Genomic DNA, 25,567 nt, shown 5'->3' with positions numbered 1-25,567 from the left:
TGTTCTGTTTCTTTTCATCACAATTCAGAAGGCTTAGCAAGGGTGTGCAGTAAAACATCATATTTTGTTATTTTGAAAGGTTAATCACAATAAAATGCTAATAGTCTTTACTTCCCTAATTTACTATGAAGTCACTTTTGTTAGCCTGGGTTATTTCAAGGCTAGTGTTCTTAAAAGTTGTATTGTTTCAAAAGTGAAAATTGTGATTTTCAAAGGGACAAAAATGGGATCTCTTTTACCTTTTTGTGATGGATTGTTAAAACCTTGATAGAGGTGTCTTTTTTCCAAAAGCGGAAGAGAGTTCTTGGGAAGGGGTGTTTACAATAGAAATTACAGTTCTACAAACAGAAAAGCTGACTGCAGAGTAATAAAGTGAGGCTATCAGAAGACTGAAGTGAGAGGATCTTTAGCATTTGAGAAAAGGTAGGGCTTTTAAACACTGTTCTGACTTTTTGTTTGCATATTGTTGATGTTGCTATTAATAGTCTTTCATTGTCCATGACTAATGAAGTTCTTTTGGACAATGGAGCTCTTTATTAAAGTTTCAGCATTTAAACATTTCCTAAAACACTCACAAGGCCCCCCAGCAAAACCAAAGAAAACAGGATATGGCATTCCTGACATTTCTAAGATTGAAAAGATAGAGAGAGGGAAGGGAGAAATTCTTTCAGGTCTTCTTTGAGTCACATGGGGAAGAAAGAAGAATAGAAGTTTCACTAGTGTATTAGCATACTTTATGTGGAGCATCTTTTAAGCTAATTTGTGAAAAGTTTGGGGGATAGGTCACGATCTTTCTAAATGTGTACTGAGGAACTCCTATAGTCAATTGAGTTGTGAGATTTCTTGGAGTTATTCTACTTGTCCCGGTTGGCTCCACTATGCATCATGCTAGTTGCAAAATTTCACATTGTGATATCAGCTCACTATGTGTTAGATGATTTGGTTTTATTACATGAATTACCTATTTTAGCAAAAAAACCCCAACCCTTGCATTTACTATAACTAGCTTTTCCCTCCATCCCTCAGTTGAATATCTGGATGAGCAGTCCAGAGTACTGGTGAAAACCTGTCAGAAAGCGACAGAAGAAAACCTTACTGTCAGTCAACCACTTCTTCCTTAATTCACAAAGACTTGAAGCACCAAAACAGAGCTGTAAAAATAGCACAACCATGGCACAGTATTAGCACAAAAAAAGAATGCCTTCCTATGGGAAAGAGGAAAAAAAAGAAAGGAAATAATATGGGGAAATGCAAGTCCAGGACAAACACACTGGGCAATGAAGTAAGTAATCCTTCTGGTGTCAAAGAGGTTTTCTTCTTCACCTCCTGACGGAAATGCTGAAGGGCAGCCCTTGTACAAGGAGGAAATGAGGGACTGAACTTGGAAGGAATAGGAAGTAAGTTTTATTTTAGATGTCAGCTGAGAGGCAGAGTATTTGCTGGCTACAGAAGGTCTAGGAAACTAGCCTTTAATTCAGTGCTTCCCAAACTACTGGTTGTGACTGTGATTCAAAGAGGGTTGTGAAAGATTAGAAAAAAATCTCAAAATTTTTCATTTAAGCTTTTTAATGTGTATATTATAAAATCAACCATTTTATAAAAAGAAAAAAGTAATAAAACCAAATTATGCTGACTCATCACTCTCAGAAATCTCCAAGAAATTAGCTCTTCCATGGCTAGAGTTCAAGCATTGTGTGAAGACGTATGAGCAAAAAAAGGGATCACTCTTACAAGAAGTTCAGGACTGATACCAGTTTGTGAGGACTCATATAACTATAGCTGTGCTTGTATAACATACTCAAGCCCTTGCACCTAACGTTGTTCATGAGGCAGGCATATATATCCTTGCTAGGAAATGAGAGGCTGAGTGATGGGAGTTAACTGCCATTTCGTTTTTAATGCACTGTGTAGCATTTTCAGAACTTTTAGAGTTTCAGACCTTCTTTAAATCAGACCATGTATTAATAATGTTCTTTGAACAGGTCACAGACCTAGAAGCCAGAAGAGATTACTTGTTTGTATGGCTTCTTGTCACAGACCACTGAGCTTCATCCTGGGCTTTCCATATTGAGCTCAGGAACCAGTGCTCTTATAGACTGAGTTACAAGTTGAGGAATATGTTTCCTAAAAAGTGAGGTTGAATCACACTCAAATTTTTCTCCTATTGGACAAAGGTTAAATCCTCTCTTGGTTGGGAGTTCAATTCAGGCTGAGATCTACCTATTAGCCTTCTGGAGAAGAGCAGCCATTTGGTACAGGAAGTGATATCTTTCTCCCTTCATCCAAAGGCCAGGGTAAGCTCAAGAACAGAGAAGCAAATAGGGAGCAGACAAAGGCTGCCTAATACTCAGTGCTGTTCAAATCCTCCTGCTTTCCTGTGGATGGAGGAGTGGTTTCTCCTTCTTCCTCTTCCTGTAACTCTTGGCCAGCAAAGGGAGAGAGACCAACTCCTGCTTCCTGGTCTTATCTAGAAAAGGCAGAGGAAGATCCTCTTGTCCCCCAGAACTCCAGTTGCATGATAAATATGAGAGAAAACTGATCATGGACAGGTTTAATGGTGGAGTAGCCGAGGCAGGGAAGAACATAATACAGCCATACTGATACAAATGAAAGATCTGTCTAGCATCGTAGCCTGTCTCTAGCAGTGGCCAACAACAGATGGCAAGGAAATTGTACAGTTGTTGTGATAGTTCTCAGAATATTCACCCAGCTCTAACCAACTGGAGGAGCAAGGTGTTCCTGAGTCAGAGGTGGCATCTTAAAATTTAGTAGCCCTTGACAGACTTTTCTTCCATGAATGTGACCAATCAGTTTAGAACTCGTGTGAACTTTTGGCACCCACAGCAACCTGTGGCAAGGGGCCCCCAGCCTAACTGCACGTTTTGTGAAGAAGTAATTCTTTTTCACTGCAACCCATTCAAGTCTTGAATGTTCCACTGGAGGGTTTCTTTGGATGTGCCCTAGTTCTTATACTGAAGAGACAGTAAACAATTCTTCTTTAGTCCACTCTTATTTTACAGACCTCTGCCATATTCCCTCCCTCAGCCATGTAGTTTTAGCAATCCTGTGGAAGGAACCCTAATTTACTTAATTGTTCCTTATGCAGATGCAAATGGCACACCAGTCCTGCTGTACCAGATGATGGTTCAGTTTGCCATCACTGCTGCCTCTTCTTCATATATTTTTATATAAAGAGCAGTGTGTGAAGTGTGATTTATGTCTGGCTAATTGCATTGCTTCTAATAAAAATTTTACCATTGACCGGGGTTTTGAACTTACCCAACATAAAAAAAAGCTGTGTCTACCCTACTGAGAAGAAAACTAGAATTAGTACTTCACAAAACAACACTCTCAAATCTTTTTTGTTGGTATCAGTGATTATGTTTGTGCAAGAAAATAAAGTGGGCCAGGAACTGTGGTCTGGTCTTGAGGCTACATGGCACAGCACAACTCACAATCACCAGATGAAACCCTCCTGCCCACTGAAACAGGATGACCATATCCAAACTGCCTTTTGGAAAAGGTCCTTGACCCAGGCTGTTCCCAAGATCATTCCTGGCCACTATCTGGGAGAGTACGAACTCGCACACACTAAAATCAGACCAGAGTCTGTGCTAACAATATAAAAATGTGGACAGTACCAACACAGTGCTCAAGCTCATGCCCTGACAATATTTATTTCACTTGTGTAGCCACTCACTGCACAAAGTGCAGCATACAGACAGCTGAATGGCCACCTAGTCAACATCATACCTAAAAATGAAACTTCGTATAGTAGGGTCAGCATACAGACAGGGCTGCTTTTCCATCTCATTAGCAGTCCTGTCAGTGTAATGACCATCTGTCTTCGGCTGCCCTGGCATAGATGTTACCACTGTAACAGTAATGGACCTCTACTCTCAGCATTGTGAAATACAGGGGTTTTTCTAACCTTTCAACAGGAAAGATTAGTTTTTGTTACTAAGCACAACCCTTGGTTTACATCTCCACAGCTTTCCAGGGAAGGATTTCTGTAAATTGTGTCATACTTGCAGACACTCCAGATGTTATGTGCCCAGATCTATTCCTTTATCGACACAGACAGAGGTGATAATATGGTAGTCTCTGCTTCGCTGGCTCAGAGGTAGTGGGAAACTTTCAACTCTGGGAAGCAGCAGAGGCAGGAAATTGTGCTGATCATCTTAACAGCTGTGTCACTCTAAAGACAGGCTGCTGCCCTCTCAGTGGTGGTGTTCATCACCTTCAGCCCTAAACAGAGTGCTGTTCCTCACCTAGGAGAAGATCTACAATGCCAAATGGTGGTGGTGGTGGTAATGAATAGATGGATGCTGCTTTCTCTGTAATCATGTAAGAGTTAGGGCAGAACCTGACCAAACTTTATAGTTGGCTAAGGCTGGTGTGAGGGAAGCAGTAAGAGGAAGGCAAATTAAGCATGTCAGTCAGATAGATTAAATGTACCAAGCCAGCTCTGTGCTTTTTAATTTGACTAATCAGGGGAACAAACAACGTGCAGCTTTCCCAGTCTTCCAAGCATAACACTGACAAGCTTTGTACCATACTTAACCTGAGATACTCAGTATCTCTCCAGTATACAATATATACCTAGTATTTGAAGGAAAAAACCAATTAATCCTCTTAAGCTACATCTACACTGTAAATATGCTGTTCTTTGGTTCTGAACTGTCACTGAACAGTCCATGTCCATACTATCAAACTCACTTTCTTGCCAAAACAGGGTTGCTGCATGCTCTCTTTTGGAGACTAATAATTGGCATGGGCCAACTGCTTTAGGGCCATTCTAGTGATACCACCACAGACAGTGCAGATAGATAGGCACACAGTTACATTCGGTGGCACTAATTTACTACCACTGACATAATTGTAACATCTTTCAGCAGACAATCCATTTCACAGTTTTTTGACAACTCATGTTCTAAGGTCATATTCAAAGGAGAGTATCCGATCTTATGCTGCTATAGTAAATACTGACTTAATGCTGTTACTCTGGATTGACAGTCATGTAAAAAAAAGGGGGGGGAATTAAAGAAATAGATGGGGGGAGCAGTGAATGGAGTGAAAAAGATGGGCTTTTTTCATCAGTTTAAGTGCAAGTACAGTGGCAGTTGGAAGGAATTATGTGCAAGATTCTGTGCTGCACTTTTCAGTGCCAAGGTTAGGACATGGCAAAGCAGCATCATGCTGTATCTGAGGCTGCATTGATGAGGGCCGTAGCAGTTTATATAGCCATGGGATTCTTTGTAATAGCAGCTCTTCGAGGTCTGCCCAAGATATTCTGAACTCCCTGCCTCAGCACAACCTTCCTGGCTGTCTTCTACACTGAAATATCTGAGCAACATAATGATAACTTTCAACACAACTTCCACTCCACTCACCACTAAATCTGCAGCTTTTAGGCCCCCTTTCCACCGTCCTGAGCTTTATTTGTGTCATCAAGGCCTGGAGCAGGGAATGAGACCTCAGCTTAGGCATGTGTTTTGAGTTGTACTTTATTTTATTTATAATTTTGTCTTTTCCTACTAGCATAGTTCAATTTTCATAGGAACAAAAGAAATCCATAAATCTGTTTAATGGGAAATAAATTTGTTTCTGGCATCCGTTCAAAGCTGGTCCCCACTGAGTGCTTGGAGTCTGTGATTATCTGGGTGATGGTGCTGCACTTCCAGCTGGTTCATCTATCTGTGCAGGGCTTAGGCATTTGGAGGCTGTAAGGTCTCCACCCTCACATTTCAGCATATGTTCAGTCACTTAATGGCTGATTATAGCTGAGCAAGTAGTTTATAATGAATAACTTACTTACTCAACTCATTAAGCTTGCTTTCTTATTGTGGCATACCATCCAGCAGACTGTGGTTTCTTCAAATGTGTTTGTGAACCAGGATGGTTTAACCAGTTTCTTTTAACAGTGTGCGTGGATTTAGAGCAGTGCTCTAGATGAATTCAGTATTCAAAGACTGTTGATTAGTTAGTTAGCTAATTGCTCAAATAAATTATGCACTATTGTTTCTGCTCCCTGCCTGTTTAGAAGGTGTGTGTAAGTCTTCCTTGTTAACTTAGAGAGTCACCCTGGAGTCAGTGCCACTGAAGGTTCATCTTCAAGGTATCCTGGTTTTATGCAAACAAACACAGCTGTTGGCCTGTTCTTTTGGTTATTCTTTTTAGTGAAGCCTTTGTCAGCGCAGGGAAATGTATAAAGGCACCTTCATGCCTTGTTATTTTGGACTCAGTTATTATCTTAAGAATAGTATGTAGTTAATATAAACAAATGACTCTAGAAACATTTTAAGAAGGAAACAAGCATGATAATCAGACAAAATTTCCCAAAACTTCAGTAATCCAGTCTAATCTTATTGAAATAGGAGTATTTAACAGCTCCATCTGCTGAGTACATTAACTCAAACAGCAGGAAGAAAACCCTCAAGTTTCCTTCTAAGAGGCAAGGGTTCTTCAGCATTCACAATTTTTTTGAGAACAGGCATTGTGCCAACAATATCACAAATCGTAATCTAGTGATGATTAAATTATGAAGTTGGTCTAGGAGATTGGTGGAAGACAAACAAATTAAATCAATGAGAAGCTGCATCTGCTCTGGTAAGAGGGGACTGCTGAGCGTGGGAGCCAGAACAAGGGCGTGGATTCTGCCAGCAGATGCAGAAAAGCTGAAGTGTTTCTACCAGCTAATTATGTTTTCACATGAATAATCAATCAAAAATGTAGTGACAAGTCAAGAGTCTCCTACAAATATGTTAATTTTGTGGCAAATTATTATCTGTGTAGTTTACAGGTATGCTTTTCTAAAATTCTTTGAGATACTTAATGAAATCCCAATATTGTGCCCAATGGAATATAAGAATAAAGCAGTTGATCCTAGTAAGTAGGGATTTACTGAAGTTGTTATCAATTAATATGTATAATATGATTAAAATAACCAGGGAGCTGCTAAAGTCCTGTGTACAGACCCCATCAGTTAATATTTAAAATAGGGAAACAATAACTAGGTATGATTTAGGAACTAACTACTAGACAATGGGGCTTTATGTTTATGTCAGAAAAGGTAATGGATTGTGGTCTGGTCAATAAACCTTGAAGAACCGCTTGGAACTGCCAAGATTAGGGAAGAAGTAGGTAAAAGGTAATTCCTACAGGGGGAGATCATGACTACCAAGTCATTGACCACCTACTCAAATGATACCACCCACTCAAGACAGTGAAGGAAGAAGGCAGAGTCTGCACACTAATTTACATGAAGAGTGAAGAAGAAAGAACCAATCGCTAAGGAAAATAACAATGAATATGTATTACTTAAGTATATAAATGTGGAAATTTTTGAGACAAAGGGGTGCTGTCTTGAGACAGGCACCCATTCATGCACATCAATGAAATTAATTTGAAAATACCTTGACTCTGTGTGTTATTGGCTTGCACACTGGGTAAATGAACCCCAGTTGTGGGAAAACAAAATGATAGAACATTAACTGTCCTCTTTTGGATTTGTTTGTAGTATTATGAAAGGGACTCATTCAGACAAAAGGAGAGCATTGAAATGAATTAGCCTTAGGTGTTATCCTTAACATACCTGCTACCAAAATGGTTGCAAAACAGAGGAGGATCAAGGCAGTTGAGAATGGTAGGATTGGAAGACTCTGGTTTGGGTGGTGGTTGTAGTATTTAACTAAAATTCTAAGTAAAGTTGGCTGAACTGGAGAATCCTGTGTCCTTTATTGTAGTCAAGCCTGAAGTATTAGCCATTTAAAGAAAATTTTATTCTGGACCTTTCCTACTGAGATTTGGGAGTGTAGTGCTCTCTGGAATCCTAGAAAACAAATAGAAATCTGATCATGGGCTTTTTTGGCACTTGGTCCACTGAGGGAAATAAAAATCAAAAAGGGTCACAAAGATTTTTTAGCAGAGTTTCCAGTTACGCAGTTTTCTCACTCTCTTTTATGAAATTTCCATTAGCACCTGTACTTAGATAGCATTCTAATTGTTTTCCAGTTCCTATTTATACTATGCAATTAAACTGACAGACTACACAAAGTGATGTTTAAAGCTGTCAGCAAATCATTCTGAGTCCATAAAGTCAACCCTTTCCTGCCTGTATCCTGGTAGAGTTGCAGTGGGGAGGTGACTCAGCTGTCGTTTCATTTTTGGGTTTCTCACAAGTGAAGTGTGTGCCAATTATGTAGTCCTCCATTGGCTGTTGTTCTTGGCCACTGTCCCCCATGAAGTGAGATGAGATACCGTGCCTTGGCAATTTCTCTTGGGATTGTTGGACAGACTCCAGCCAAGTGTGGGGTGCTGAGCATGCTGCATGTTCCTCCCTGCTCAGACTCCCTGGGGCGGCATCTCTCACAGGGGGTGGAGATGTCCCTTAAAAATATCAGGGGATCAAAAAATTTCCTGAAGTTAATAAGTGAATATAACTTGTTGAGACTGGAGGTAGGACTTCGTTGATCTTCCTACATCCTCCAGTTGGTTGAAGGTTTAGTCAGCATGATGGCAAGTTTCTGCTCTTTATCACATGGTGTTTCAGGTCTGGCACAGCCACATGGCAGAAGGTGCAGGTAAAGAGACCAGCTTATCCACTGTACCTTTCACTGTCATTTGTGAATACTCTTTCCTTAACTTTTCATGATATTTTTATCTCAGAAAATGGATTTTCTTCACCAGACAACATCTTGCAAGCCTTCCTGTCAGAGCAAAGTAAAATGTAAAATAAACATTAGGATTGTTTAACTTTGCACAGTGCCCCTTGATTAAGTACATGCCAAAGACACTTGTTTCAGGATTAAGCTCTGTGAACTCCACTAGTTGGAATTTTAGTGCATACAACCCTCAAGCTGTGTTGGAATGCAAGTTGAAAATTCCTTCGGAGTCACTCCATGCTTGTTTTCTTAGTTTTTTGCAATATGGTTGTGACCCCACAGCTCATTTATTCCACAACAGCAATGAGGCATAAGCACACGGCTGCTGTCACCAGCCCCTCCATACAGATCTCTGCTTCTCTGAAGGGTAGCAGCTGATAAAGGATCTTCTCAATGAGAAGACATAGGCAAAGTGGTCATTTACTTAAATCTACGGCATCATTCATCCTCCTGAAAACATGAAATATGAGAAAAGAAGGAGTGAAGGACATTTTGTGATTCTGATATTTCTCTCTCTTTCTCTCTTTATTTATACACATTTTAATCTGGGCTTGAAAAAAGCCCCTCACAAATGCAAAGAAGCAAAGGTTTTCATATGCTTTTCTTCAGGCTGTGTTTGGAAGGGTTATAAGTAGTTAAGCTGCCTTTTTTTGCTATGTAATTCCAAATTGCTTGTTAAACCCTTATTTTTCAGCTAGTGACCTTTGCATCAGTGATATTGCGTGTGTAGCGTTAACAAGCAATGACTGAAGACAACTTCTCTCTATTTTTAGGAGGGGAAAGTTGCCAAACTTCAGATAATTTAGACATCTCACGCATTTTTTCTTAGAAATGATTAATAACTTTTCTTCTGCAGAACACAACGAATTCAAATTCAAAACTTCGGCTTATAAAAGTGTTCTGATTTGATGTGTATTCAAATCTCATAAATTCATACCAACTTCAAAACTGTTTCCAATGATAGGTATAGGAGTTGCACTCCACAAGGCAATGAAAGAAAGAAAGAAGACTGAAACTATTGCTCTGTAACAGGAAAAGTAGAAGCAAAGCAAAATCCCTAATGGATCTTCCAGTGAATACTCTGATTGAATATATAATGACTTTGTCCTTATATTAGATCGTAGATGTCACTAGTTGGTATCAGTATGTTTTATTGTTTGCATATTCATTCTTAAGTCCACTTTTCCTGCTGAGTGGTTTCACTCATTCAAGCTCTTTGGCTTAGGCCAATTCTCAAAGGACATGTCAGGGAAAAAGTAAGAGCTTCCAAACAAGAGCAGGATGAGCACAGTCCTGGCTGCCCTTAGAGTATGCTCATGTATGGCCTTTGTGATGGTGCCATGATTGAATGTCCTCATCTTTTTTGCTGTGTCTCCAGACCTGGCTGAGGTGGCAATGCGGGAAGACTGCTCATGGAAAACCAGTCTTTCGGTGGCTGGGGCCTATCATTGCTCCTCTAGACCCATTACCCTCTGTCTTCAAATAAGTTGGGCTCTGTCTCAAAGAAACCAGGATTTAACTATTAAGCAAATGTACAAAATCCCCTTTAATATTAAAGTGGGGATGCTAAGATAGCGGGGACCTATGTCCGCACAGCTGTAGATACTGAAATGAAGAGTTCACTTGTACTAGTGAGGCTAACTGTATCTGACAGACTCATTCTTTTTATCTTCAGATTCAAACAGGCTACATTTTATTAAGCTTACTCAAGTTGTGTGTTCAAGCTTTTCCTTGTGCCCATGAAGGGTTGGAGTGCTTTATTTTTTAATGAAAGATCAGGTTAATAAATTATCACAAGACCAGGATCTAGATAAGTCTTGGATATCTACCTGTTTTGTCTCTGCCGTAACATAGCCCTGTACTGAAACCTTTTGAGTTATCAAGTCTAGTATGAAACAGTACATATTCTAAGTTAAGTCTGTTGCAGAATTCATAAAGAGCATCCAGCTGGGAACAACAGCAGAACAGAAACCCCTTCCTTCTTGTCTTTCACTTTCTGTTCATAACATAATGTTTCTTTTTCCTTAAAACAAACAAACAAACAAACAAAAAACCCACAAAAAAGTCCAAACACAAAACCCAAAAAACCAACAGAATGTTAAATCTTTTGCGGTTGCCATGGTTGCTGCTGTCAGAGAGCTTCCAGGGAAAGTTCTGCCATGTGCGCTGTGTAGCCCTTATGGTGATGGGTATGTCTCAATCAGTTGTTTATTTAAGTAAGTGGAAAATATCTTTAGGTTTTGGTACTGTGTGCAAGTTGTGTATAAAAGCTGCTAATGAAAAGGACTCATAAATGTCCCAAAAAGGAGATAGAAACAACACTAATTTTCTTCTGCTATTTAAAGTGTTCCTGAAGCATATTTCACTAAGGCCAATGGAAGCAGAAAAATGTAAATGTTGTACAAAAAGAGGATCAGACCCATAAACTGTCCATGCCTACTCCTATTAGGACATTATTCGATGGAATTCATTGTAGGACAGGCTGTTGCTCATGTGGAGTACTTGTTTAAACTTGTGAAACCCTGACCATCTGAAAGGCAGACAGAGCGCTGGAAAACACACTGCCAGACCTGGCCCAAACCCACCTAGCTAATTAGCATCAAACCTTTGTATTTGCATCATGCTTGATGACTTCTTAAGCAAACCAGTGCTCAAACTATGGAAGCAGCAAGGAAAGGTTTGTTTACAACTCTGAATACTGGTTTAATTAAGTCATTTAGATCAATTTAGGTTGCCAGTCTGTACCACTGCAAGGTCTGTTTTAAGATTCAGTCTACTGAATCGGACATGTGTAAATCAAATTGTATGACAACAACAGTGAAGTGAAAGGGGTGCCCAGGCAGACACAAAGGGCTTTGATAATGAAACAAAGCTCTTTCCTTTTCTTGAACTGTGCTCTAGCTAGAGACAGCAGAAAAGTTGATCCTTTTTCCTCACTGCTTGGCTCCAGCTTTTCTCCAGCAGGCCTGAGTGGTCCAGCAAGACAGTCTGGATCTTTCCAGAGACCCCTGTGTGGGGACTGCAGGCAAAAAGAGGAAATATTTGGGCTTGTAGATTCCCAACCCAGGCTGGTGTCCAATAACAAGGATGTGCCCAAGGACCAGTACAGCACTTCTGTTGTTGACTCCATCTGTTCCAAATGGTGACTGATGGGGAAAAAGATGGCTTTAGATGGATAACTATTCTAAGTCTTAGCACATGCTGCTACAATGCTGAAAACATTAGAAACTATGAAACCAGCCATCCTCTCGCCTGTGCATTGTATTTATGTCCACAGAGATGTAATGCTTAAATTAATGAATAAATTACTTAAAACCCAAAGCAGATGGGAAGGATTGTCAGGAAGGAACACCATAAATTTTCAACACAACCTGTATGAGAGTGATGACAAAGTGGTTTGCATCTCTTTGTGTAATAGGCAATTAATCGTTTGGAATAAAATGTATAGGGGTTAACAGCATCCTTTTTCCCCTTTAATGCAAGTTGGAGAGAAGCGAGATTGTGGCATGGGTGACCTTGTGTTAAATAGATTGGCACTTACTGGATACAACCAAGACATTTATGAGCCCATCTCTGACAATGTGAAATGTTTTCTTTCAGGTACACTGTTGAAAGAATTACTTAGAAAGGAATTACCACATTTGTTTTATGTTATTGCATTATTAATATAAATGATCTAATTTAGGCTGGAAAAAAAGTATGAAAGGCTTCTGTCTAGTTCTTCTGAAGCTGTTTTGTTTTTCCAGATTTAATTGTAGGTGCATTTGGAGCTGGAAAAGCAGTTGTTTACAGGTACGTAGTAAATACAGTGGATTTTTTTTTTACAGCTTTGGTGGGAGACCTACAAAAAACCAAATTTCACATTCCTGTGTTTCCTTGGTGCAATGTGAAAAGATGCTCATTACAGATGATAAATCAAGCATCTTGTGAGAAACAAATGCTTTTTTCCCATGCTCAAAACTTGTAATTTTCAACGAAAATTTCCATGCTTAGTCTTAGCTCAATAATCTTCTTCTGGAATGTTTGAGTCCTCAGTTAATTTTAAATAAGACAAGAGAAAATGTTGTCTTTTCTAACTTTAAAGCAGTCACACACATTCCTATACAATCAAACAGTTCTTGCTACAGCTCATCGGAGAGAAATTTAAAAAGCATAACACTGAAAATTAATTTCTTTCATGGGGGAATGGTACTAGTAAGAAATTTTTGAGTGACTCTGATTCTTCAGAGGTCATATACATTAAGACGCAAACGATGTATTGAAAATAAAAACTGCTGCTTTTCGCTTCAGTTTAGAAAAATTGTACAAGATCCCTTTTTACAAATCACAAAGTTATTGCTGACTATGGTTTTTCACTAAATGCACTGTTAGATTAGCAGTATAAATTAAAACTACCAAATACATAAACAAAAATCTGCTGCTGCCCTCTTAGTCCAGCCATGCCAACAGTTCTTTGCATTTAAATTTTCACCATCCATTGCTGCAACAATATGGTCGTATTTCTTGATTCCTGTCTGTCTTCTTGTCTGTATTCCCAACAGTACCTGACTGAGAGAAGGCATGTTCTGCTTCCCAACTGAATGTTTGTCAAAGCATAAGAATTTTGTAAAACAGGAATGTTAGCTCATTTTAGCTAACACTGTAGCTGCAGAGTAGACCTGATTTTCCTACTGCCATATTAAAGAATCATGCAAATACTTTGCAGTGCATCACTTTGCAGTGGCATGAATGACTGCACAGGATGTGAAACATTGGAGAATTAGACCCAGTGTGTATTTTAGATAGCAATAAAAAATGTGTTCTATTTAATTTAAGAAAGCGCATAGCAGGAGGCCCTCAATCTTTCAGTTTCCTGGCCAGAGTGTATCAAATAATATGCAACTTGTCATATTGGAGAAACAGAATTTTATTAAGTGAAATTAGCTAGAACAAAAGGTTTTCCCTGTTGCACAAAAATGAAGGAAGTAATTTTTTTTTAAAATGTTTTGCTGAAGTAATATAGAGCAGTAATCATAAAAGCTCAGCTGTGGACTAAAATATGAGGGGAGTAATTTTGTAATAAGCTGGTTTTGCCAGGATTATGTAAGTTACTGTAAAATAGTACTGCTGTCTTAAAAAACCCAGAATTTAGACCCTTTCTTGTTTTCACTTGTCTTCTGAATTACTCTCAGTTACAGATTATCTCATTATTTAATAACAGATTGTTATTCAGAGGGATGGTTCCCATCACCACAACTATATATTCACATACTCAGCAGAATTTTGTAATGATTATTCCTGGTTTCCACAGTCAATTGTCTCAAGACATGTCACACAGAGTTTACTTTATTATTGGCTCAAGATATTCTAGATCAACTTCTACTTTAACCAAATTATGTTCATTTTTTTAAGAATCTTAAACAGAGACAGCAAGTCTAATATGTCACTGTTAATGGAGACAGTATAAAACAAATCCGACAGTATAAAACAATGGCCAAAGGACTGCTGTAAATCCCCAAAGGCAGACTTTGTCCCTTTGTGAAAACCCAATGTGATTAAATGTGTCTGATGTGCCTCAGTCCTAGGACACACCTATTGTTAACTATAGGATACTGTTTCAGTGATGCTGTTAACCTGTCATTTTTTCATGAAGAACTTTCAGAATGTCATAGTAGGAGGTATCACAATTACCAACCAAAAAAAAAAAGTTCTTTTGGGTAGGAGCAGCATTATAAAAGTGTTTTCTCCCAAGTAACCCTACATTTCCAGCTCTTTTGTGGCCATCTGAGTTGTTTTCTCTGCTGGAACTTAGGTACTAATGTGCTCCTTCTGTATGCAGTGAACCTTATTTCTGTCCCTCAGAGCCAGACCTGTTGTGACAGTGAATGCTCAGCTCATTCTGAACCCTATGATTGTGAATCCAGACAATAAAACTTGTCAGCTCCCTGGCTTTCAGCTTTTGGTCGCCTGGTAAGTTCACGATTAGACAAAAAACATCCTCATCCTCTTTCTCAAATAACTTCCTATTCCTAACTTTTCTTGCAGCTTTTTGTTGAACTTGTTCAAAGTTCGAAAAAAATGTTCAGGCATGCTATGAGCACAACAAAAAAACCCTGTATAGAACACAGTTCTCTTTGATATCTTTCAGTACTTCACAGATTCTCAAAATGAAGTAGCTAAAAGTTGAGTCCTTTGATACATGGAGTCTCCTTCTGCATAGGAGGATGCTCATTGTCTCCTAGGATCAAGCTGCAAATTCATATGCAGTGTTTGGATGAATGAAACATGAAACAGCTGAGACAGACAAAACACTGAAACATTGATCTGTCAAAACATGCGTCTTTGTTGAGAAAATGTAACAGCGAAAGTGATGCAAAGACCTGGTGGGCCCACCATTTTCTGTTGGAGAGAGATCTCAGTCCTTTATGGAAGAGGGAAGATACCTGGCTAGCCATACTGGGAGCAATTCACAGGATGTTGTTTCTGGCTGCCATTAGTTGGAGGAAAGCTTTTTTTAGTGCATCGTACAGGACAACGTTGCATATATCTTTAAAAGAGAAACCCTCCACCACAGTAGCATTTAACTTTGAAAAGAAAAAGTACCTTCAAAAACTTGAAGCTAATTAAAACAATTTAAGATCTGTTACAAATATAAAATGCTTGCAGGACAGTTGGAGGCTATCTAATAGCACATAATACTACATAAAGGCACGTTTACTGCACTAGAAAAACAGTCATTTAGAAAGGACTCCAGGAACAGTTGATAAAAGCAGCTACAACAAATACATAAGATACTGTTTAAAAGTGGAAATCATAACAAATGAGGAAACTAAAACCAAAACAGAGCATAAACATGTGCAAGTTGAATATAAAATACAAGTAAGTCCTGCCAGAAAGACTGTGAGGAACAGATTGCTAAGACATAAAAACTAGTCATATCATTTTATTTAAACACATTAGAAGCAGAAAGCCTGCCAGGATGTGGGCTGGATGGAAAGAATGTCAAGGTGTAAAGGAGGACTCCAGAAGATAAGGTGCCTGCAGAAATTTTGCACTGCTTTTAAATCAGAGGTGATCAGAGGGATTCCCCACACTGGAGACATCCCTGATAGGAGATGAGTTCTAAGATTCATCTCAAATGTAAGAGTCAGCAAAAGAGTTTTTAGAACAAATTGATAAATACAAACCATAAAAAATAATCATGACCAGAAGCAGTTCATTTAAGAGTCATAAAGGAACTTAACTCTGATACACTTAAACCACTAAATATATGGGTCTTCAATGCATCTGGGATGGTGCTGTCAAGAGATTTTCACTTTTGCTCTATTCTTTTACACTGTGGGACTTCTCATATTTGTCATAATGTTCCTCATTTCTACATCCTGTGTAGAAAATTGCCCATCTACAGAGCAATGTAGAAGGCACTCAGTAAAACTATGCAGTCCCAGAAGTTTGAAAAGCTTTGGCCTTTCTGGAATAGGATCCACATCAAGATCCATCCTGATTTTTTGATTCAAGCACCTTTTAATAGTTGATGTAATAGAGAATTTAAAATATCAACACTGGGCTGAAGCATGTTCATTGATGCAAATCATGTTTTTTCAGAACTGCAGTTTTAAAGACTTTTTAAGAGTGCTTTATGCCGTAATGGAAAAGATTTTAAAACCATAACATTTACCAACAGTTTACTGAAAGGAAAAGGTGTTTTTCTGCACAAGAGAAATAAATAAAAATATCTCTGTTAAAGAAGTATTCCTGCTGTGAGATACTGTTTAAAAAGGGGAGAAAAAACAAAGTATGCTCCTTTAACATGTAGTTTTTTCATTACTTTTCATTTTTGTGTTACAATAAGCCAGAAGATGTTTTGTTCCTATCTACAAGAGTTTTAACAGGAGCATAATTTAATTTCTGTCTGTTTTATTCTAAAATACTCTTCCCTAAAGATTTATTTCATATTACAGAATGACTGAAGAGCAGCTGCAATTTTCCATGCCATAATTTTTCTCCTTAGTTGATATAAGCTTGTATTGTACATATGAAAACAATTAGTAGGGAAACTCCAACAGGCAAAGAATTCCTCCATCCCATCGGATAGATTTCTGTATCTCTTAGCCAGCTGTGCAACTTGTATAAAATGTCTACCAACTGACACTGCAAAATTAGAATGAAACGAAACCTCCTACCAGAAGAGTTTCAGGAATTGTGTATGTATGAATAATGTGGATTACTGTACATTTTCAAGTATTAGAAAATATTATTTTTGCCATGATATAAATTGGAAAGATGAAGCACAGAGGAAACATGCACAAAAAGTCATTTTTATGCACAGTCCTAAGAGAATTGTCCTGAACTTCTAGAAACATACAATTCTTTCCCCAAACTAACAAATTTAGAACAAATTCTGCAACTCTGAAGCTATTAAAGAAAATGTAAAAAGATTTTTTTTGTTAAAGCATGAAAGATGCAGATTAATTTCTGTAAAAAGGGGTAAATAAATAAAACATTTACATTTTGCAAAAGCTGTTTCCACATCATATTATTTATTAAGTCCAAGACTGGGTTCCAGCTATCAAGAGGTCTAATTTATCTCTGCATTGGTATTTTTATTAACATTTTAGATCTGATTATCCACTAGCTGCTTTGTTGCTACTTTGTGCTTAAATTGTATCTGCAAATTTTATTTACTCTGCCTCTCACTAACTTAAGATAGTGTGCAAATATTGTTACTGCCATTTGGCAGAGGAGCAAGAGGTCGGAGAAGTTACCTGACTTATCAAAAATTAAGTAGCAGAGAAGTGTCCAATCATGATAAAAAGTCAATTTGCAGAATATATTTTTTATTTGTTAGTGCTTTTCAGGTTTGGATGTCTAATCTGAGATGTGCCTTGTAGGCTTCTTCAGGGAACCAAGCTATCCACCTTCTTTAAGCCCACTAAACCAGAGGCAAACTGCTTAAAATTTCTGATCCTCAAGTTGCTACTATCAAAAACTAATTTGAAAAATTTTTGTCATTCTTTTCTCTCCAAATGTGTTGTTATTATTAAAACAGTAATAAAATATTTATGTTTTGAGTCAGCTATATTCAGTAAATGAAACATTTCTACATATACTTCAAAAAAAGCTGAATACAAAATTCCTACCACAAATATAAAATCCAAAAATAATAATGTTTCAACCCTTCCTAACTGCATAATTTTTGCACTATTTTTCTAATTTTGCTGCTTTCTACTGCTGGTATTTTCTTTTCCCATTGACTTAATTTGAAACTGGATGTCATTGGTGTCCCATGGATATGGACCTAAGGGCCTTTGTACTTTGTTGAGATGAATTTGTGTGAGATTTGCCACAGACTGTTTGCCAGCCTGACTCCATGAGTCAGATAGCAAAGTCATACAGCCAAGAGTCAGAAGATGCATACCTCACACCCCAGAGGCTGATGAGAGGAAAGTAGGCAGGTGGTGACAGTTGCTACCCAGGAAGCCCATTGCTTTGTTGCAGAGCTCTGCTGTGTCAGGAATGTAGCTGCATAATTTGATGATTTTAGTTTTAGTAGCCCTAGAGACATCCAGAAAGTAGTCATTTGAGTTATCTAGCAGCCCTTGTGTTACCACAGCCTGGCCACATGTTGTAGCCTAGCCATGGAAATCCTTCAGCATTAAAGCTCTTATGTTGGTCATTGTGGGTCACTGGGTTAGACTCTGGCATAACAAAATCTAAAAGCAGGCCAAGTGGTAGAGCATCATAATAGAAGTATATTGACTTGTTTTTATGTATTCTTCCAAGAGGAAACAATTTCTTTAAAGGTCATTCATCAGTAGACGATAGCAGCTTCTGCTATTTTTCTGTAGAGGTTTGTGACCTTGCAGGTTGGGTACCAGCCTCACGCAGAAGGAAAGTCCATAGCGGCAAAGCTTAAAATGCCTTTCTGCTAAGGCATTATCCATTCTTCCTCTCCATGTGCAATCCTGTGTGCTAAAGAAATTGTTAACTATGACAAAGGATGTCTGGTAGGATCTGGTGATTCCTTGCTTTTCACTTCCTGAAGTAAGTTTCCTATTTTTTTCACCTACTAGAATAGCCAGACCAAAATAAATTCTTTCTGGTACAAACTGCAGTCCGGAAAACATTATTTGGGGGTAACTGACTTTTTTTATTTTCTAAGGATTAACCATTTTGAGAAATATTAGGTAATTTAGTTTGACTTCTAAAGAGACTACCCCCATATATGCCATGAGTAGTTTTGAAGAAAGAAGAATATTATTAAGCTTCTTGTTCTAATAATATTAAAAATGTTTCTGTCTACCTGAAGAACATAAAATTATTTCAAATAAACTGCTTTGTTGCCCCAAGATTACCAGGAAAAGCTGGTGTGTTCAGTTTTAAGGCTTTCCCTCTATTTTGTAGCTACAGTCAAATACTATTTAAACCATAAGCTTATAGTGATGACAGACACTGCAGAATAAATGCGATGTGGGGATCTCTTCAGAGAGGCAAGATTGATAGCACATAGAAGTTCACATGCTTTAGGATGATGGAGTGTTTCCCAGTTGTTTCTTATCTGCTGAAGTTTTCTTCCTTTGATTGTTAATTGTCTTGTTTGGTTGATTGCTTCTATAAGCAAGCTCGAAAGTTCACCTATTATATTTCTTACTGTGCCTAAGAGTCAGATCTTAAATCTCACAAATCCTTTAGACTCCTGTCCTCTTTTGTGGTCTGCCTTTCCCTCTGCTTTTCTTTTTCTCACAGCTAAAGCACCCCTCAGCATCTCCACAGCATATTCTTGTCGAAGTGATGAGCGTATCTAAATTTGTCTGGGTTTGTGATTGAAATCCGTGGTGTCTGTAGAACTATTTCTGAACTAAATATCCATAGAATAACATGTGGCAGAATTCTGCTAAACCCATAGTCTTGCTTCTTGCATGGCCAGAGGCTGGGAGACTAATAAACTCCAAATTTTTGCTTTTTTGCACTGCCATTCCTTTTTTGACATGCTCTGCCTGGAGTGGAAGGATTAAATGTTGGCTCTTATAGTAATGCTTAAGAACATGACTTTGGTTATCAAATGTGTATGATGAATTATTCTATTCATTACAGTAAATTAAACGTACACTGAAACTGTGCTGTTTAACAAGTAAAGCATTTCATGCTGGATTTTTAACTGAACCTTTTTTTAAACATGATGGTGCAAAAATTGTGTGAGACCTCCAAAGCGAGATCACCAAGTTTAATACATGATGGCAGTTCATGACTTTACATTTGAGAAAATACACTCTTATGCTATGACATGTGAGACTGACCTGTGAAGCCTCATGTCTAAATTGCATTTATGCAATTACACAAGCTTTTCTCATTTTTGTTGTTCTTGTCCTTGTGTATTAGGAAATAATCAGTTCTTGTGTTAACTCATAATTGTAAAGAAATAGGAATGTGACTGAATTTGCAATTTCTGCATGGACCGTAATGTCATTTGAAGGCTACAGTTAAGTAGATTTTAATGGCATAAGGCAATTTTTTTGCACAAGAGGAAAGTGTTTAATAAGGTCATGAGAGTGACATGAATCCCAGATGTGGCACAGTTTCATTACATTTGCCAGAAGAAGCAAACATGCAGTTAGAATGGGATTACAAGTTATTTTAAAGGTTATGTTACTGGTTTTGAATCCACTGCATGGAGAAGTTAGTATATAGTATAATAGTAGTGATGAGATTAGGAACGATGGCTAATTCAAATATGTTTTTATTTAACACAAGCTGATTTCACATCTTTCAGTGATGACCTACAATCCATGTTTAGCTGAGCCTTCCATATACAAAACAAAACATTTTCTGAAGCCATGAAAGTATTCTTTAAGAATGATTGGTAACCAGGGACACTTGCAAGTTTTAAGAAGTCACAAATCTTTCACCTGAGCAATTTTGTTACATTATAAGGGACTACTCTGGGAAACATAGCGTGGAGAACTAAGTCCTTGTGGAGTGTGACAGCAAAAATCAAGAGCATCTATCCAGTGACGGATTTCTTGTTTTGTCACTCACTGGGGGAGTATGCCCTGCTAATAGCCTCAACAAGCATCATTATAACTGTTTCCCTAGCCATCCAGAGTAATTTGTGAAAGCTTTTTTTAAAATGTGATTCAGTTAAATATTTACATAACTTGCATAGATTCCTTATGAAGTGAAACTTTTCTATAAGCATTTATAATTTTTAGGTTTTTAAAATTAATTTTTATAGTAAGTCTTGTTAGAAGGTATCAGCCCATGAAACTATAAAAGGCTTTTCCTGTCAGTTGTTGAGTATAACTGCAAATCTATTCCCTGTCTTACAGAGAAATGGAAATAAATGTTTATTATGAGAAATAACTAATTATGGCTGAGGCGATGTTTGGATAATACAGTTATAATTGTGATAAGAATATTGCTAGGCTCAGAAAAGCTTGCTATACATTATGAACAGGCAAATGAAAAACAATTAATTTATAATGTGTTGCACTGTGTAGAATGTGTTGCATTAGCATACTAAATAATGCACATGAATAACCAGTTTCTCTATGCTTTGATTTAGGTCATGTACCTGCCAACTTCTGCAAAACTTAGCAAATTAAATACAATTCATTCTGGTTAGTCTTGTGCCACAAAAATTGAACAATTCAGTTGGTATGTTTGGAATGAATTATAGCCTCTTGAAATCATGAAAGTGTTACAGTAATGCCAGTGTAATACATTGGCATCCTGTGTGTTTTGATTTGCTAGAAAACAGCTTGGGTGTTGACTACATGCTCAAGGATTTTTTTTACTTGACCATGATGAACCAGAAAGGACTTCTGCAGACAGCCTCATACAGAGGTGGTTTGCTGAAGCTCAACATAAGGAACTTTTAACTTTGCCAATAGTATTAGAAGAGTGATCTCTGTAGGCTGTCTCATGAATTAGTGGGAACAGAGACTCTTCTCCATACCTTTCCCAGGAAGGTATTCAGACCCTGTCTTCCTTGATTATTAGTGGAGCCTAGGAGACTTGCTAACTTAGTTAGGGAATATCATAGGTAGCTAAATACAGATCGTGCTGAACATCTTTTTAAGAAAAGGAAAAGAAAACTTAAAAGGTATGACTTGGGAACTGCTAATTCCCAAGTCAGCTCTCTTTCTGCTAATAATTACTTCTACTTTTTTATACGTAGCTTTACTGTAAGAGTCTGCGCAGACTTTGAAGGTCAAAGTATTTCAGATGAGATAGGTAAGAAATGTTTTATACTCCTCTAATTTACTCTGGTCCGCTCAATTTCAGATGTATTTTTTTATTACACCTTCAAAGAGGATAGGAGTGAGATCCTCCTAATACAAGAAAATACAGTTTAAAAGAGAGAGAGAGAGAGATAACACAAAGCTTGTATTGTTCACTTGAAGGATTTTTGTTTCAGTTTAAGCCATTTTCCAAATAAAACCAAGAATGTACCCTGTTGGAGAATGTTCTGTTTTGGGGAAAAAAAAAAAAAAATTAAAGAGACAGAAGTCCTGTACATGTATGATCTGTAAATGAAATTAGAAAGCTTAAATTACATATATTCCATACTTTGGATCAAAAACCAGTGTGCTGCTAAACAGACAGGCACTTAAAGCATGGATTAGTTTTGCTTGGAAGACTTTGTTAGAGTAATTGAACTGTAATACATAATGAATTGTTTAATATTTTTTCTTTCCATGTTAGATAAATAAATATTTGATTTACCTGTATCCTTATAGTGCTGAAAGGTGAATTGCAATTAGATTCATTGAAACAGAAAGGAGCTGTTAAGAGGACCCTCTTCTTTGATTATCATCAGTCACATCATTACTTCTCCATTGTGATAGAAAGACAGAAACAGCTCCATTGCCAGGACTTCCTTGTTTATCTCAGAGTAAGTTGTTTAAAATATTTTGGACTGTCATCATCATTTGAGTAGTATCAGGGATTTAAAGATAATAATAATAAAAAAAGGAGCCACTGGAAAAGGAAGAACAATTTCCATTGTTCTTAGATCCCAAAATTACAGAAATGTGAGATAAGAAAAGCCTCATCTGGGTGTCCAGAACATTCTTCTATCTGGGCAAAATTTCCTCTGTAAATCTTTGGCTCATCGTTTGTCAATGTAAGTATAAAAAGGACTTCCTTTGAAGAGTGTACAGTTCCTCTGTGTACAAATACATTCATTTTGTGTTCTTCTGGAAATTCTGATTAAATACTGCATCTCCTGATACTAAAATGCAAGATTGCTCTCCCTATAGTATTCACAGTGGGACAATCAACTAAACATCTTAAATGTCGTGCCAGTTCAGTTTCAACAGATATTTTAAAGGAGTGTCACCAGCAATATTGGCCTAAAATTCATATATTTAAAAAAATACTTTTAAGATATTTTAAAATGTTTTTAGAAAAATTGAAACTGTGGAACTCAAGTTGTGAAGGAAAAAGGGTCAGTAGTTACTCGCAGCCGGAATTACCTCATGCAATTGAAGCAGATTCCAAGGCTGGTCCTAGAAATGCAGTGGGAGGTGAAATGGAGAAGTCTCAAGCAGTATGTAAGGAAGTAACTAGGCAATAAAAGTGGTGGAGTTTTTCCATTGCTAATCCATATAAATTCTTGGTTAGGGAACAAACCAACAATATTACCTCCACAAATCCACACATGCCCTACCTCCATTCCGAAAGGACGGTGGGCAGTAGCTGATAGGAGTTGGTTCTGTGTGTCTCTCTTAAACAGCTTCATTTTAGGCTAATGCTTTGAAAAAATTCTGAGTCTACTCAACTCAGCCAGCTTCTTCCAGATGTGGGGCTGTGGAGGCAATGTGTTCTGGGCATTCCAGTTACTGGTGAGTCACTTTGCTTTCCTAATGACATTACATACTGCCAGAATTTGGCCAGCAGCTGTCAAAGAACCATATCTTTACCTTCAATAAAGACTAAAGTCTGAATTTGTTGCCATACTGTACTAATCTGAAATAATTACATTAAACCATTGTTTTTTATTATGTGATTGTCACTCACAGGATGAAACAGAATTTAGAGATAAATTATCTCCCATCAATATAAACTTGAATTACAGTTTGGATGAATCCAATGTTGAAGATAGCTTGACTATGAAGCCAATACTGAACTATTACCAGAAAAGCTCAGTAACAGAACAGGTATGAATTTTGCATTCCACATTTTTTGAATATAAACACAAAAGCATTTACAAATACTATGTGTGTCATCATCCTTAAAACAGAATATCATGCCCAGAAATTACACAGCAAGGATTTAATTAATTCAAAATGTAAATTGAATATAAATATAGAACCAGGCAGGCCTTTAAAGCATTTCCAAAACTTTGTTGTGTTCGTAGTTTTGATTGCATTCCAGAATATGTAAGCTAAGTTAGTGTGGGAAAGGGCCTGAAAGATGATAATTGTTCTGCTAAGGACGCAGCTGACAGTCTAAATAGTCTCCAACTACTCATATAGAAAGGAACTTACAGAAAGGAGAAAGAGATTAGTTCACTAGGGCGGTGCTAGTGATATTTAAGACACTTAAGTTAGTGATATTTAATGAAGTGATTTGGACTTTGAAGCATGTACTAACTGTATTATAATTTTTTTATTTTGCAACAATACAGGCTTACATTCTTGTTGATTGCGGGGAGGACAACTTGTGCATTCCTGACTTGCAGCTTTCTGCTATGCCGTAAGTTAAATAAAATAAATTATGCTGTATATAACAAATTCCAGACATTTCTAACTGCTTTAACAGAATGAAATATGTAGAACACAGTTCTGTTATTTTTTATAGCTACTCATTCTTACCTGATTTCCAGATTTTAAATTTGCACATCCATTTCATCTAGAAAACCAAGAAATGGAGAAATATACACTTGAAAATGTGTCTTTGTCAGACAAATTCATGATGTTTAATGGTTATCGTAGTAAAATATAGTTTGCAAGTGTTTGTTAGGAGTGAATCTAGTTCACTGAATGCCAAGAGATAATACAAATTGTTGTTCAAAGGAGATTTTAAATTTGTTTCAGTGTGCCAGTGACTTTGAACTTGGGACACAGTTCTCCTAAACTCAGTATACAGTGAAGTAAATGAATCTCAGAATAAAAGAATTTCAAAACATGGCAACAATTCCTCCTGTGGAGGGAGAAATATGCCAAGCAGGACAAGTGGGGAATCTCTGACAGTTATCTGACTCTGTGCCGTCAAAATCAGTATGTAACTGTGAAAGGAAAGGGCATAGTGCCATTGCAGGTCTCAGGAGAGCTTCTGTCATTGTTCATTTTACAACGGCATGAGGGGAAAACTGGAATCCCACCGCCTTTGTGCCCTCCAGAAAACAATGCTGATGGGACCCCTGTGGCAAGTAATTCCTACACTAAATACTTCTTTCTGGTTAGAAAGTAGTCAGGCTCTGAAATTTTATACCAGTAACTTTCAAGTTCTGTAGTAGTCCACTTTGATTGTCCATGGTGGTGTTTTCTCTTGACCTCTTTCCTGGCCAGGTGCTGGCATATTTTTCCGTGGGGTCATTTTTTATGGAAAATGTTTTATTCTGTGTTCACAGAATATTTTCCAGAACAGATGCTATGAGAGCAAAATGTCCTTCTGCTTTATTCATATGTAAATTGTAATTGTGCATGTTTTAACTCCTGACAAGTAGTATGTTCTATATAGAGATAAAGATCAGCTAATAATTGGAGAAGAAAACTGTGTCATGCTCATAATAAATCCAAGGAATGATGGGGAAGGAGCCTATGAAGCTGAGCTACATATAAAGATTCCACCTGAAGCAGATTACACCGGGGTTGAACGCAACAACAAGGTAAATGAAAAGCAAAATGTTAGTGATAATAAAGTAGAAGAACTGAGAGTAAGGTTAAACTACATAGGCTATACCAGCTGAAAACAGCAAG

General features: G+C 37.6%; 1 protein-coding gene across 2 annotated transcripts in view; it reads left to right on the top strand.

The window, feature by feature from the left end:
* The window catches only part of ITGA8 (integrin subunit alpha 8), a 120,958-nt gene that overhangs the window by 35,655 nt on the left and 59,736 nt on the right, over positions 1–25,567 (top strand). For both annotated transcript variants that reach the window (XM_052803175.1, XM_052803184.1), the window contains exons 14-20: positions 12,410–12,455; positions 14,505–14,612; positions 21,820–21,875; positions 22,382–22,536; positions 23,666–23,803; positions 24,274–24,341; positions 25,329–25,476. In XM_052803175.1, coding sequence (XP_052659135.1) covers positions 12,410–12,455; positions 14,505–14,612; positions 21,820–21,875; positions 22,382–22,536; positions 23,666–23,803; positions 24,274–24,341; positions 25,329–25,476 — 719 coding nt within the window. The remainder of the gene's footprint in view (positions 1–12,409; positions 12,456–14,504; positions 14,613–21,819; positions 21,876–22,381; positions 22,537–23,665; positions 23,804–24,273; positions 24,342–25,328; positions 25,477–25,567) is intronic.

This window comes from Harpia harpyja, chromosome 1 (genome assembly GCF_026419915.1).
Source record: "Harpia harpyja isolate bHarHar1 chromosome 1, bHarHar1 primary haplotype, whole genome shotgun sequence".
NCBI classification, from domain to species: Eukaryota; Metazoa; Chordata; class Aves; order Accipitriformes; family Accipitridae; genus Harpia; species Harpia harpyja.
Note: the sequence above shows the minus strand (reverse complement) of the source record. Positions and strands in the feature narration are given on the sequence as shown.